The following is a 15,378-nucleotide window of genomic DNA, read 5'->3' as shown; positions in this document are numbered from 1 at the left end:
CCTAGCTTCCTCAGCCAGGGAAGTATCACATTCTCCTGACCACTCTTTGAATCCCCTGGATTACACTGCCAGTGCAAACCCTTGCTTTTCATCTTACAGGCTTCTGTTGGGTCCTAACTTTTGTCACTAGTTGTCCAATCCCTTCCTTGGACAGGCAGGATCATCCCCATCTGTGGGGGGTATTGGTGTGGTTTGAACTAGTGTCACTACTTTCTATGTTAGGGGAGGAAATCCATTGTTTTCAGACCACCAGTTTTAGAAAGTGAGGCTCAATAAAGTCTTGGTTGCAGGGGAAACACCAAAGGTAGAGTGTTTCTCAAATAGATTCCACTTTAATGTAGAGAAGTATACTAGAATCTCTAGGGGCATTGGATTTTTATGTTTATCCTAAGAGGTCATGAGTGGAAAAGCAAAGTTAAAAAAAAAAAATTCCTGAGCTAGACAAAAGAAAAGAAGGAACAGGGAGCCAAACTCAGCTGCAAATCTGAATGTAGCAGGGACAAATGACCTTGTCAGATGGCATTCATTCACCATTCGTGCATTATTAATTTTTTGCCATCTTTTCTGATTTTATTCTCTGTTCTGGACATAGTACTAATGTTTTTATCAACTTCATTGGGTTACAGTTTATGTGCAGACCATCTATTTAAAGCATGCAATTTAATGAATTTTGACAGTTTCATACATTTGTGAAATCACCACCACCACAGTAAAGATATAGAATATTCCCACCACCCTCAAAAGGTTGTTGTTGTTGTTGTTGTTGTTTTAAAGATTTTATTTTTAAGTAAACTCTATACCCAACATGGGGATTGAACTCACAACCCTGAGATCAAGAGTCGCATGCTCTTCCGGCTGGGCCAGCCAGGTGCCCCAAGTGATTGTTCATTTTTATTTAACAAAATAAACCACAGTAAAGATATAGAATATTCCCACCACCCTCAAAAGATTGTTGTTGTTGTTGTTGTTTTAAAGATTTTATTTTTAAGTAAACTCTATACCCAACATGGGGATTGAACTCACAACCCTGAGATCAAGAGTCACATGCTCTTCCAGCTGGGCCAGCCAGGTGCCCCAAGTGATTGTTCATTTTTATTTAACAAAATAAAGCTCACTTATCTTGAGCTTCTCGTGTGCCAGGTGCCACTGTACCACTTTAAAAATGTTGGGGCGCCTGGGTGGCTCAGTCGGTTAAGCGTCCGACTTTGGCTCAGGTCACGATCTCGTGGTCCGTGGGTTCAAGCCCCGCGTCGGGCTCTGTGCTGACAGCTCAGAGCCTGGAGCCTGTTTCAGATTCTGTGTCTCCCTCTCTCTCTGCCCCTCCCCCATTCATGCTCTGTCTCAAAAATAAGTAAACGTTAAAAAAAAAAAAATGTTAACCCGTTTAATCCTTACCACATTCTTATGAGGGAGGCACTGTTGTCACCTGCAGTATATAGAGGATGACACAGGGGGCACAGAGAGAGTGAAATGCCCACATTTGTACAGCTGGTGAGTGTTAAAGCTGGGTTGGAACTCACAGACTGGCTTCCAGATCCTGTGTTCACCTCTCGCCTCTGGTGCCTCCCGTTTGTTCATTCATTCATTCATTCATTCGTTCGTTCAGGAATTGCCTCCTGTGGGCCAAGTGCTGGAGTAGGAGCTGCCAGTGTAGAGCTCTCTGTCTTATTACCCTAAGAAGCCCGTGGACTAGGGGAGGAATTGAATACTTCTATAAATAACTCTAGGTTGGCATATTATTCTGGTTGTAGGAATGACCTCAGGGCAGCACAGGGAAAGGCAAACTTACTGCCAGCCGGGGCCCTCTGCAGTGAGGCTGGCCAGGCTTTGCTGAGTTCTCAGGAACCATCAAAGGAAAGGGAACAGACAGGCAGGAGAGCCACTGTTTGATGAATGCCTGTTCGGGTGTCCCTGGAATCCTGCCGACTCTTCCACGTACATTCGCTTATCCAATCCTCCCAGCAGATCTGTGAGGGGTACTATCTTGAACCCCATTTCACAGATGAAAACCTGGAGGATTTTGGAGGTTGAGTGAATTGCCTTAAGGCAGCCCTGGAGGTAGGGGGCAATCCTTAAGTGAAGCCTGTGTGTTAGAACCCAACCCCTCTGCTGCCCCCACCACCTCCCGACTATGATGTTCCCCTCCCCTGTCCTGAAAGGCCGGGGTCAGGCTGAGTCTGTCTGTGACAAAGCATAAAGAGAAAGACATTTTTGATTAACAATATTTATGGGAGGATGCCATTTTTGTGTGTTTCTCTGTGCAAGAAATGCCATTTGGAAAGTCGGTGTGCATGTCAGTATTTTTTTTTTTTCATTCTGAGAAAAAGCCTATAGAGTCTGGTGGGGGGAGGGTTTGCAGCTGGCAGGAGCTTTGGCATATGTTGTAACTAAAAAGAGAGGGAACGTGTTGGTGGGACAAGCTACCGGAGAGCTGTCTCGGTGTGCCGCGGTACTCGTAAGTGTTTTAATTGGGTAGGGTTTTTGGAGGACTATTTTGACATCTGCTCGTGTCTTTGCTGATTTTTCTTCACTTAGAGTAGGAAACACAAGCTGTGGATAAAATGACTTTAAAATAATTGGAAGTAAAGATATCTCCCTCAAAGTCGAATTTGAGAGGGACACTTTTTAAGAAGTGGAAAGGAAATTCCACTTCTAGGAACCTGTCCTAAAGCCCAAGGCGTTATGCCTACAAATTTCATGACAATATCCTATATAAAAATTATTTAAAAACCGGCGGTAACGGCCAACGGGAGGGGCTTGGTCGAGTTTGTTTCCACGAAGTGGAACATTTTGTAGCAATTAGCGGTGATCTTTACAAAGTTTTTAATGAAGTGGAGCATTCCTATATTGTAATGAGAGAGAATCGGGAAGAAATATTAAGAACTATTTTAACTATGTTTTTGAAGTAGGGATTGAGGTGAAAGGATATGGAAGGAGACATCAAAACACGATCTCCAAATGGAGGGATGAGCGTCACTGTACTTTCCTTCTTTGAAATTTTTTGTCTGTCCCTTTTTTTTTGAACAGGCCCATGTGATTTTTATGATACAAAAGGCAAGTGGTTTTTTTGTGTGTAAGAGCAAGCTCGGCCCTGAGAGGATCCATATAGCTTCATGCCCTACAGGTACTCGTTCTGAGGTCTGAGCGATTGGATTTGGGACGTCTTCAGAAATAACGAGGCTTTCGTGTCAGAGCGGGTTCGAACGTCAGCTCTGCCACTCACCAGCCGTGTGATTTGGGGCAGTTTATTTGACGTCTCCAAGCCTTATTTTCTCATCCCTACCACGGAGATGGTAGTATCTGCCTCCTGGCGTGGTCGGGATTCAGTGAGATTCAGTGAGCTGGCTCCCAGTAATGGTCTAGCTTCCTCCTCCACCAGCTCTTCCCACCCCCACCCCAGTGTGAAGGGTTTTGTGGGGTTGGTTTTGTGTGTGTGTGTGTTGACGAGGGAGGGTTTGGCCTTTCTTCATTGCTCTTGTTTCCTTGAGCCTTTCAGGGATAAGGCACCATCCGGCTGAGCTGGCCTCCGATTCTTTCCTTGGGAACACTGAGCTTCAGGAAGGCCCTTGAGTCTACGCCAGCCTCTTTGGAAGAGGCCTTGTTGCCAGGAGGGCAGCTTTGTCCTGTAAGAGGAAACTGTGCCGACCCAGCTCCTTGCCTGGAGCCTGGTGCTTGGGCATTTTGGTTACTAAGGGGACCCTGGCCTGCTAAGTCAGAAAAAAGGGCCAGGTTTTTTCCTCTTCTTCAGCCTGCTGCCATTGTTGAAAAAGTAAACACTCCACACAGCTTAACCGGCAGGCCCTCCAGTCAGGAGTGGGAAGAAATCAAAAGCCTGTTCCAGCCCAGGCCGCGGAGAGCCCACAAGGGCTGGTCTGTGCTGCTGGGGCCCCTCTGGGAACACAGAAACAACGCCCAATTCTGGTCCAGAATCAACATCCCTCTTGCTGGGCCTTTCAGCCCCCGAGGCTTCTCTCCAGTGGCCAAGCCCCCTGCCCCCTTCTGTTTGGGACTATTTTAGAAGGTCAGATGAGACAGAAGAGGTAGTTCTGGGGTGCAGTGGCCCTCAGCGCAGTCCTCCAGGCCTGGAGTCCCCTGCTGAGTTTTGGGGTTCCTTGTGGCCTCTTCTCCAGTTCTATTTCTGGTGTTTCAGCTTTTGAGGTGAGAGCCCATTAGCCTCCAAGAAGGGGCCAGACGGTTTTTGCCCTTAGGCCATTGGCACTACGGCTTTCAGACTTGCTGTAGCAGATGTGTGAATTATGAAAGTAATAATAACAACCACTATTTATAAATCCTGTGTGCCTGGCACTGTGCACGTATTACCTCTACTCCCTCACAGCAGCCCGGGGGGCAGGGGTTAGAGGACGGTGGTCACAGTCATTGGACCAGTTTTACGGATGAGGTAGCCAAACTGTAGCCACATAATCCGGGGCGAGCCACTCCACCTCTCTGAGCCTCAGTTTCTCATTCCTGCAAACGGGAATGGTGATACTTTGCCTCCAGCTACGTTGTTGACAATGAAAGAATGTGTGTGAGCTCCACGGGTGATATGAGTGAAAGAGATTGTTGTTGAGGCTATTTCTGTAACTTCCTGCCAGCACACTGCTAGGTCTTAAACTTTTTGGACTGAAAAATGAGGTGGCAGTGGAGCCCCGGACAGTTCACCAGGAGTCTTAACGTTCTCATCTGAAAAACGGGGGTTGTGCTTTATGAAACCCTGGTGATTTGTATTATTATCAAGGCTGTTTGCTGCCAAGTTTTTACTCTGTAAAAGTTTTACTCTGTAATTAATGTTTGGAGGGGAGAATAAACTTGTAAGTAGGCAGGGAATCTTGTCTCTCCTCTGCGGTTCTTAGCCCATAGTGAGCACTTAGGAAATGTTGACGAATGGATTGAAAGGCTTGCGGGCTAGCCCCTGGTGGCGTGGAAAACTCAATAGCAAAAGGAGTTTGAGGCTCTTAGGTGTGTTAAGTGGAAGGGTTCCCGGACTCTGCCACCTGGGACCATTTTTCAACCCTAGGAGGCTTCTGACCAGCTCAGCTCCACCCTCCTGCTGGGAGGAATCTCAAAACGTTTACTTAGGTACAGGCTATGTCCTAGAGACTGGGGTTTAGCAGCCATCGGGATGGTCCAGGCCCATCACTAGGCTGTGCAGTTCTCTTCGATGAATTAGGAAAAGGCGTAGGGGCGCGTGGGTGGCGCAGTCGGTTAAGCGTCCGACTTCAGCCAGGTCACGATCTCGCGGTCCGTGGGTTCGAGCCCCGCGTCGGGCTCTGGGCTGATGGCTCAGAGCCTGGAGCCTGTTTCCGATTCTGTGTCTCCCTCTCTCTCTGCCCCTCCCCCGTTCATGCTCTGTCTCTCTCTGTCCCCAAAATAAATAAAAAACGTTGAAAAAAAAAGAAAAAAAAAAAAAAAAAAAAGGAAAAGGCGTCTATCTCCTCTCTTCCACGGCCACCACCCCTGACCCAGACACACGGCTTAGCTGATTTCAGCCCCAGGTGGCTGGTGGGACGTCCCTGGGCAGTACATACCTGCACGGATATATTCAGTGCCTCAGAGAGTAGCTAATAAATTGATCGCTTATATATGTAAGGTGACTGTACGTCCCGTTGGATGTCTTCTGCCCTAGCATAATATGCCCTCTTTCACACCAACAAGCGTTCCAGTTTTGACCACAAATGATAGGGTCTTCCTAATTAACTGGGGCCAAGTGAGATAAAGACAACAGTTGTGAAGTTCTAGACTCTAAAGGAATGAGCTTTGATATTGGACAGGAGAAGAGGGTTGAATGAGATTGGGAGCGGTGGGTAGGCGGGAGAAAAATGGAGGAGGATTCTAGCAGTGGGTGAATAGTGTGATTAAAAATTAAGAACTCAAGCTACACATAATCTTGTACTTCTGCAGACTGTGGAGAGCTGCTCCCAGAGGGTGGGCCTTTCCTTTCTCCATATTTTACCCATCCCTTCTTCCCCGCACAAACATGCGCACCTAATAAGCACGTCTCCCTTATCTTTTCCATTACTGCGCCAGTAGAGTAATGGCTCATGGCCAGAGCCTCTGAGCCTTGACTGACTTGCTAGGTTTCTGTGGAAAATGGGACCCAACTGAAAGCGTGACCTCCCTACTCCATGTTTAAGGGAAATGTTGACATGGTAACACCAGTCCATCTACCATATTCCATCCCAAGAATGGTAAGATCCAAAAGAGAGATGGGCAAGTGGCTTTTGGTAAGTGAGTGGGGACAGATTGAAGGGTGTCATTTGGGCTTAGCTGTACATCAGAATTCCTGCAGCCAGAGTTTTAGACTATAGCTCCAAGTGTTAAAAAAAGAAAAGATAAGAAAAAAAGTTGAGGTGTAAAGATCTCTCTTCCTAACCGTGTGACCTGAGCATATTAACTTAGTCATCTTCATTCTTGTGAAACCCTTTCCCCTGCTGGGACTTGGGGGGGACTGTAGAGCCCCCAGAGTTTTTGTGACAGTTAAAAGGCCTAAGAGATGTGACCCACCTAGCATTGGGCCTGCCACAAAATGAGCCTTGGCAAATGTCACTGTTCTTCCTTATTCCGCTTCCCCGGAGAGGGCCAGTGGAAATATCCGTGTCCTCATGGTGCTTCAATTATTTTTTCTTTCGGAATTTTTTTATTTGCAGAAAGTCAGAAACATGGCCCTGGATGATGTCGTGATCCTCAACGTGGACACCAACACCCTGGAAACTCCCTTTGATGACCTCCAGAGCCTCCCAAATGATGTGGTGGGTAATGAGCTCTTGAGGTCTGACTCCCGTGAGTTCGGGCAGTGGACATGAACATGACTTTCGAGAACGGAAAGGAGGGGAGACTTTCGTGGTTTTCCTCTGGCCTAAGAACTACAGTTTGTTTCTCTGCTGCGTCTGCCACCTTTGTCTCAGTGAAGGAAAGTTGGAGGGTGGTTCATTTTGTTTAGTTGCTTTGCTCTCATAACATGCATCTGGGGGGCTGTGTAGTGATCCCAGCGTCTAGTCAGCTCCTCTTTGTGTGGGAGCCTCGGGGACTTGCCGTCCCCTCTCCAGCATATTGCCGCGTCCCGAGGACAGCACAGCTTCCCCTGAGCAACCCCGGAGGGCTTTCTATGTGAGCGATATGGGACACTTCAGATCTGTATGTCTTTCCTGGACCATCATCAAGCAGCCATTTTCCCATGTAGCAAGATATCTGCTGACAGTGCTCTGAATGTGGCTCTCCGTCCCATAAATCTTAAATACCTAACGTCTAGACAGATAGTGGGCTCTCTTTAGCAAAAGCAACCGGCTGCCACATTTGCCATGCCGACACCTGACCACCTACCTGTCTCAACGTTGCTACTCAGGCTGCCTCATGGGCAGCTGTGCGAAGCAGACCCAATCTCCCCCATCGTCCACAGGAATGAGGAGGACTGGGGCTCACTGGGAAATAGGGTTTTGACGTTTCTGGTGTGACCTCCATGGCTCTGTCTGCTGGAGGAACTATAAAGTTATTCTGACTTCCAGGCTGAAGGGGGTAGATGTTCCCGGCCCCATGTGCTGACGTGGGATCGGGTCTGTGCTGCTGGGTTTGTGTCATGGGAAGTGGAGCTCCATTCCTGCCGGAGGTCCCCGTGGCACTTTGGGGTTAGCTGTCTGGAAGAGATGCTGCTGTTTGTTGATGAACAACTTGCAACGTGGTTTCAAACTCCTCTACTCTTAACTCAGTGTAAGATTTGGCGAAGTCATTTGTGCTACATAAAGATATTCTGGGGCACCTGGGTGGCTCAGTCAGTTGAGCGTCTGACTCTTGATTTTGGCTCAGGTCATGATTCCGACAGGAATTGAGCCCTGTGTCCAGCTCTGCGCTGTGCGTGGAGCCTGCTTAAGAGTCTGTCTTCCCCACCTCCCGCGCCCACTCTGCTCCACTCCCCTGCTCTTGTGCATGCATGCTCTCTCTCTCTCTCAAATAAAACTTAAAAAAAACACAAAATTTAAAGATGTTCCATTTGTAGTCTAATTAAACAATGGCTACCATTCATTGACTTCCTATGTGCTAAGCTCTATGCTAAGAGCTCGTACTGACCCCTCATTTCCTCTTCACACTGCCCTGAGGAAGGCATTTTCCTTATTCCTGCTTCATGCCCAGAGCTAGAAAGAGGAGGAGCGAGGAAGTGAACCCAACTCTGTCTCTCCTGAGAGCTGCCAAGCCCCACATCCTCTCTAGGGGCCGTCTGCATTCAGGGATCGCATGCAGTTAGCATTATAGCCCAGTGGAGTAGGTGTTCTCTCCTTTACATAGGGCAGGTGAGCCTCAGAGAGCACATGCCCTGCTATAGGTCATATGACTGGCTAGGGCAGAGCTGAGATTGGACGGCACCAAAGCCCACACTGCCTCCTCTCCTTGTACCCTGCCCCCAGCCCCCTTCTGAGGCAAACAGATGGCAGAAACAGGAAAAAGGAAAGGACCAGACACCATGAGGCTACCTATTCGTGTCAGGACAAGGTATGGGCTTGGGATCTCAGGGCCTCCTGACCATAGTTTGAATCATTGGTCCAAAGAATATGTGGCTTCCACCTTGGTTCCTTCCTAGGGAAAAGCTTTCCCCTTAATCCATGGGTGCCATATGTATGGACCTGTCAGTTCCTGAGTGAATTTTGTAAGTGAGCCTGAGGTATCAGATGCTAAGAATGGCCAGGGGCCTGGGTCAGCCCAGAATGACTGGCTGATAGCTAGGAAACAGTGGGGTAGACTGGTCCCATCTGCCGTGTGCGGGCCCAGTGCTGGGCATCAAACAGCAGAGATGAAATAGATCTAGTCCTTTCCTTCAAAGAGGAAAGTAGGGGAAACAGATATGTTAAAAAAAAAAAAAAAAAAAAAAAATATATATATATATATATATATATATATATATATATATATATATCACGATGTAGCATAATAGGGGTCACAAGGGAAATAGGAATCAGGCACAGAAGGGCCCAGGGATGACAAAATTTGGGAGATGGAAATAGAGGCTTCCTGAAGATGGCACATTCCAAGATGCTTTTTAAATGATCGTTGCAGTGGTCTCGGGGAACCAAAGGAATGTAGGCAAGTTATTTTTCTCTCTCTGAGCTCAGGCTCCCATGTTGGAAGGAGGAGTGTGAGCCCTGTAGTTAGGATTGCTGTAGCAAATAAACAAGATGGTTATGTTCCTCAAATGCTTAGAACAGTGCTCACGTATTGTTAGTGTTCAATAAATGGTACCTGCATTTGTTTTTCATAAAATTGTTGTTAATCATTGCAGCCAGAGTTGGAGGACAGTTATGTTCCCTAAAAGTCCTCTGCCTACACAAAAACGAGGTCTGTGGCAGGGTTGAGAACGTTCTACAACAGTGTTCAGCATGGGGCTCCAGAGCCATGAAAGACTCCAAATAATGGATAGGGAATGTGGTCCGTAAGGCATTTGTGTTTCCGGGGAATGCATCGGTTTGCTCCCATAAGGCTGTGTGAACTGTCACATCCTCGAGAGAAGAAACCACATGCTGTGCATCTTCGTGTCCCTTGCCTTCAGCACAGAGCCGGGACTTGCAGGGCACTGCCATGTCCACAGCTGACCTCACAATTTCCCCTTTGGTTGGAGGTGCTTGTTTGTGGCATCTGACAGATTCTGCTTCTTCAGCCGTTTGTCAAATTCTCTTCTCCCGTTCTCCCTCCACCACCTAATCCAGGCTCTTCGTTTTCTCCCCACACCATTAGCCACCAACCTGTGAACTTGCTCCTCTGACTCCAGCCTGTCCTCCTCTTGCACCAGAGCAGCCTTTCCAAAAATAAATTTAACTGTATTTCCCTCTTAAAACTACTCCATTAATGAACATAATTAAAAAACAGAAACAAACAAGCAAAAAAACAAAACGAAACAAAAACCCATTACCTCCCAGTGCCTATAGCTTAGAGGCGAATTCCTTTTGTTGGCTTTGAAATCAGACAGACGCGTGTTTCAATCCTGGCTTCTCCACGTACTAACCGTGTGATCTTGATCAAAATTACTTAGACTCTCTGAGCCTTAGTTTCCTCATAGGTTGTTGTGCGAATTGAAGGTAATGTATATAATATATGTAAAACATACATCCTATGAGTGTGATAGATGGTAGTTAGTGATGATGATTATGGATGATGATTTATGGATATTTACGATGAGCATGGCATTCAGGGTCCTCTTTCATATTCTGACTCTCCTGGGTGTTTTTCTGATAGCTTTAGCTCTCTCCCCTCCCAGCTCCAAACTCCGTGCATAATTGGAACTGTTACTAGTTCTGCAAACCTTGCATGTTATTTTATAACTTCAAACTTTGCATATAGTCCCCCACCCCCCGCCCCAAATGTCCTGCCCCACCCGCCAATCTCCTACTCAATCTTCAAGACTTACTGTAAATGTAAAACTATAAAAATCTTCCCTGGAGCACTTGGCTGGCTCAGTTGGTAGACCCTTAATCTCAGGGTCGTGAGTTCAAGCCTCACATGGGATGTGGAGCCTACTTAAATAAATAAAGAAGTAAGTAAGTAAGTAAATAAATAAATAAATAAATAAATAAATAAAACCTTTCGTCACCTCTACAGGTCATTTCACTATATCTTTCTCTTTGTGTTCATAGCCCCTTGTATAATTGTGTAATTATACTTGTGTAATTCTACTTCTCACCCAACAGTATAATTGAGTATATACTTCTGGCTTTTCCTGTGAATTGTGACTTCTTTAAAGGCAGGAGTCAGGTTTTATTCATCTTTGTTTCCCAGAGATGCAGCAGCCACTGAATAGATAGATAGAAGGGCAGAAGGGACACATGGATTGGGTTATTTTGGTAGATGAAATCTTGCAAAATGTGGCACCCGTGCTGGAAATTTTACTGAAGGAGGCCTCTGTCCCGCTTCTAGCCATGATGGAATAATTGGAACTGGCTTTATCTTCCCACCATTAACAGCTACAACTCTGGACAATTTTAAAAAACAGTAGTTTTCACATATTAGACAACAGGCCGCGCAGGACTTCGATTCCGGAGAGAAAGGAAGCAAGTGAGGTGAGGCCTGCCATTCCCCTGGCTTTTTGCCTTGAGGCATTTCTGGACCATGGTGCCAGGAGGGGGTCCCCAGCAAAGCACACCAGTTTTGCTGAGTCGAGGGGTCAGAAAGCTGAGCTTAAGGGCGAGATGGTTTAAATTTGTGGGTCAGAGTACCGGACTGGAAGAAGGCGCTCATCACAAGAGCTCTAGAAATCTGACTCAAGTCCTCTTGACTAATGTGCTAAAGACTGACCTGCCCCTGTGTAGGGTGGAGCTCATACAGACTCTCGCTCACACAAGCTCTGACCAGCCAGAGGGAGATCTTGCTGTTCAAGGAGGACAGTCGTTAGAGACCCCCGGAGACCATGCCTTGGTAGGACTCTAAGTTCACTCTAGGGTAAGGATTCTTTTAGCCTGGCCCTAACCGAGGTTAAGAGCAAGCCTCGAGAAGCATAATCTCTCTTGTTTAATCTGAGTACCAGTTACGTGGGCAGGAATTCATTCATCAAGCTGAACACCAATGTTATGTGTGTGTTGTATATTTCAACTTCAGTAAAAGTTTTAAAACTATTTCTTTAAAAAGAAAAGGCCTTGGGGCGCCTGGGTGGCGCAGTCGGTTAAGCGTCCGACTTCGGCCAGGTCACGATCTCGCGGTCCGGGAGTTCGAGCCCCGCGTCGGGCTCTGGGCTGATGGCTCGGAGCCTGGAGCCTGCTTCCGATTCTGTGTCTCCCTCTCTCTCTGCCCCTCCCCCGTTCATGCTCTGTCTCTCTCTGTCCCAAAAATAAATAAAAACGTTAAAAAAAAAATTAAAAAAAAAAAAAGAAAAGGCCTTGAGAGGTTCAACCTCATATGCAGGGAATTTAACTTCCCCTCAAAATAAACTACAACTCTCTTTAAAAGAAGACAGTAGGGGCACCTGGCTGACTCAGTCACTGGAGCATCCACTCTTGATCTCAGGTTTGTGAGTTCAGACTCTATGTTGGGTGTAGAGATTACTTTAAAGAAAAAAAAGCCAATAAAATCCATACACAACAGTGTAACATTCACAGTATCTGGCAACCTATTTTAAATATATGAGAAGTGTTGAGATCAGAAGAAATGTAGCCCATAACAAAGAGAAAAATCAGTAAAGAAGCTCAGAAATGGTGGAATTAGACAAAGGTCTTGAGATGTAAAGGATTAAAATCAATATGCTCGTGAATTTAAAGGAAGACCTGAACTATTTGAGAAGAGAAATAGAAAACATAAAAAGAATGAAAAGGAACTTGTAGAGGTGAAAAACAGAATACCTGGAGTGAAAATTTCATTGATAGGATTAAGAGGATATTAGACACCACAGCATAAAAGATCAATGAACTTAAAAACATAGGAATAAAAACTACCCACTGTGAGGCAGAGGAAGGGAAAACACTGGAAAAGATTAATAGACCCTCTAGGACCCATAGCACAATATCAGGAGGATTAAAATGCTTATCATCCTAGAAGGAGAGGAAGGTGGGGAAAGACAGAAGAAAAAATATTTAAAGAAATTATAGCATTTTTCTTTACTTTTGATGAACATTGTAAATTCAGAGTTCCAAGAAGCTCAAGGAACCTCAAGCATAGTAGATCCACACAAAACCAGAGCCCAGAATGATAATTACTCAGAACCAGTGATAAAAACAAAGGCTTAACAGTAGCTGGAGAAAAAAGACACATTACTACGTAAAAGGAAGAAGTAATGACTGAAGACTTCTTATAAGAAACCACATAAGCCAGAAGGTAATGGAATGACATTTGTAAAGTAATGAAGGGAAATTTTTATCAACCTAGAAATCTATATCCTTCAAGAGGATGAAAATATCCTCCAAAATTGAAGACAAAATTTAAGACCTTTTCAGATGAAAAAAGTGAGAGAAAAATCACTGTCAGCAAACACTACGAGAAATATTAAAGGAAGTTCTTCAGATAAAAGAAAAGTGAAACCATTAAGAAACTTCAACAATAAAGGAGGGAAGAGTGCCAGAAATAGTTAATATGTGGGTAAATATAAGAGACTTCTTTCATCATTTTTTGTATCCAAAAAAAAATTTTTTTGACGTTTATTCATTTTTGAGAGACAGAATGCAAGCAGGGGCGGTGAAAAGAGAGAGGGAGACACAGAATCCAAAGCAGGCTCCAGGCTCTGAGGTGTCAGCACAGAGCCCGACACGGGGGCTCGAACCCACAGACCGCGAGATCACGACCTGAGCCGAAGTCGGACGCTTAACCAACTGAGCCACCTAAGTGCCCCTAGACTTCTTTCTTCATTTTTAATTTCTATAAATGATAACTTGAGTATTTAAATTAAAAAAAAACTAACGTATTGTGTGTTGTAACATGGGTAGAAGTGAAATGAAATGTATGGCAGCGGTAACAACAGAGGACAGTGTGTAGATGGAGAAAGGGAAGCATACAGTTTTCAGATTCTTAAATTCTATGTAAAATGGTATAACATTGTTTGAAGGTAGCCTCTTCAGTTAAAGATGTATACCGTAAACCTTAGAGGAGCCGCTAAGGGGGAAAACAAGATGTATAGGCAATAAGCCAATATTGAAGATCCAAACCATTTAGAGGGAGGGGGAAGGATGACAGAACCAAACACAGAGGGAACAAGTAGAAAAGTTAGCAAGATGAGAGATTGACCCACTATATTGATTATTGCATTAAATGTACATGGTCTAAATATTCCAATTAAAGGAGAGTAATTATATAAATAATCAGGACCCAGTGGGATGCTGTCCACAAGAATTTCATCTCAAAGAGTCAGCCAGATGAAAAGGAAAAGCATGGGAAAGGTACATCATGCAAATACCAGCCAATAGAGAGTTGGTGGGAGATGAGAGGCAAATGTTGCTCATAGAAGAGTTCCAAATATCTGTAGATACTGTCCTCTCAGGAGAAGGAGCTTAATCGTCCCCACCCCACCCCACCCCACCCCCTGCAACACACATACACTTGAGTGGGGCTGGACTTACTTCCAAGAAACAGAGTCTGTAAAGGGAGAAAGTGTAACTTGAATGGACAGATGTCAAGCACTTCTTCAAGTGATCAAGTTTAATGTCACCAGTGATGTTGTGTGAAGATTATGTAACCTTGATATGATGAGAAGGATACATGACCTCTCAGGCATTCTTTCCAAAAACCCAAATAATGACAAAAAACTTCAGTTAACCGAAAATTGAGGGACATCTTATAACATACCTGACTAGCACTTTTCAAAACTGTCAAGGCCAGGGGCACCTTGGGTGACTCAGTTGGTTGAGTGTCTGACTCTTAGTTTCGGCTCAGGTCATGATCCCAGGGTCGTAGGTTTGAGTGTGGAGCCCGCCTAAGTTTCACTCTCTCTTTCCCTCTCCCCCATTCATGTGTGTCTCTCTCTTTCCCTAAAATAAAATTTGAAAAGCTGTCAAGGTCATAAAAAACATAGGAAAGCCTGAGGAACTGTCACAGACCAGAGAGGACTGAAGAGAAATGACAAACTAAATACAAGGTGAAATTCTGGATTGGATACTGGGATAGAAAAAGAACACTACTGGAAAAATTGGTGAAATCACAATGAGGTTTAGAGTTTAGTTAATAATGTGCCGGTGTTGGTGTTAGTTTTGACAAATGTGCTCTCGTAATATAAGATCTACTAGGGAAACAAACCGTGGAGTGTATAGGTACTCCCTGTAGTATCTTTGCAACTTTTCTGGAAGTATAAAAATATTGCAAAATAAAAAGGATATTTAAAAAAATTTTTTTTAACGTTTATTCATTTTGTGAGAGAGAGAGAGAGAGAGAGAGAGAGAGCGAGCGAGCATGAGTGGGGGAGAGGCAGAGAGAGAGGGAGACACAGAATCCGAAGCAGGCTCCAGGCTCTGAGCTGTCAGCACAGAGCCTGACGCAGGGCTTGACCCCACAGACCGTGAGATCATGACCTGAACCTAAGTTGGATGCTTAACTGACTGAGTCACCCAGGTGCCCCAAAAGGATATTTTTTAAAAAGGAAATAAGAGAGTTTTATAAAGAACTCTGTGCCTATGATTTTGATAAATTAGATAATCAAATTCTTTGAATACACAAAGTACCGAAAGTTACTCAATAAGAAATAGAAAACAGAAAAAGTAGCACTATTTCTATTAAATAAATTTGAATTTGTAATTAAAACTTTCCCACAGAGAAAATTCCAGTGCCAGATAGTTTGGTTAATTCTATCATGCATTTAAGGAAGAACAAATAGCAACCTTACACTAACCTTTTTGAGAAAATAAAGGGGAAAGGAACAGCTCCCACCTTATTTTCGGAGGTTAGCATTACTCTGACATGAAAAGCACATGAAGAATCTACAAGAAAAGA

At 44.8% G+C, this 15,378-nt stretch overlaps 1 protein-coding gene across 7 annotated transcripts in view; it reads left to right on the top strand.

The window, feature by feature from the left end:
• DENND1A (DENN domain containing 1A) overlaps positions 1-15,378 on the top strand; it is a 512,100-nt gene that overhangs the window by 325,760 nt on the left and 170,962 nt on the right. For all 7 annotated transcript variants that reach the window (XM_030294533.1, XM_032595666.2, XM_032595664.2 and 4 more), the window contains one exon: positions 6,648-6,749. In XM_030294533.1, the coding sequence (XP_030150393.1) occupies positions 6,648-6,749 (102 nt within the window). The remainder of the gene's footprint in view (positions 1-6,647; positions 6,750-15,378) is intronic.

This window comes from Lynx canadensis, chromosome D4 (assembly GCF_007474595.2).
Source record: "Lynx canadensis isolate LIC74 chromosome D4, mLynCan4.pri.v2, whole genome shotgun sequence".
NCBI classification, from domain to species: domain Eukaryota; kingdom Metazoa; phylum Chordata; class Mammalia; order Carnivora; family Felidae; genus Lynx; species Lynx canadensis.
This window is presented reverse-complemented; position numbering and strand designations above follow the sequence as displayed.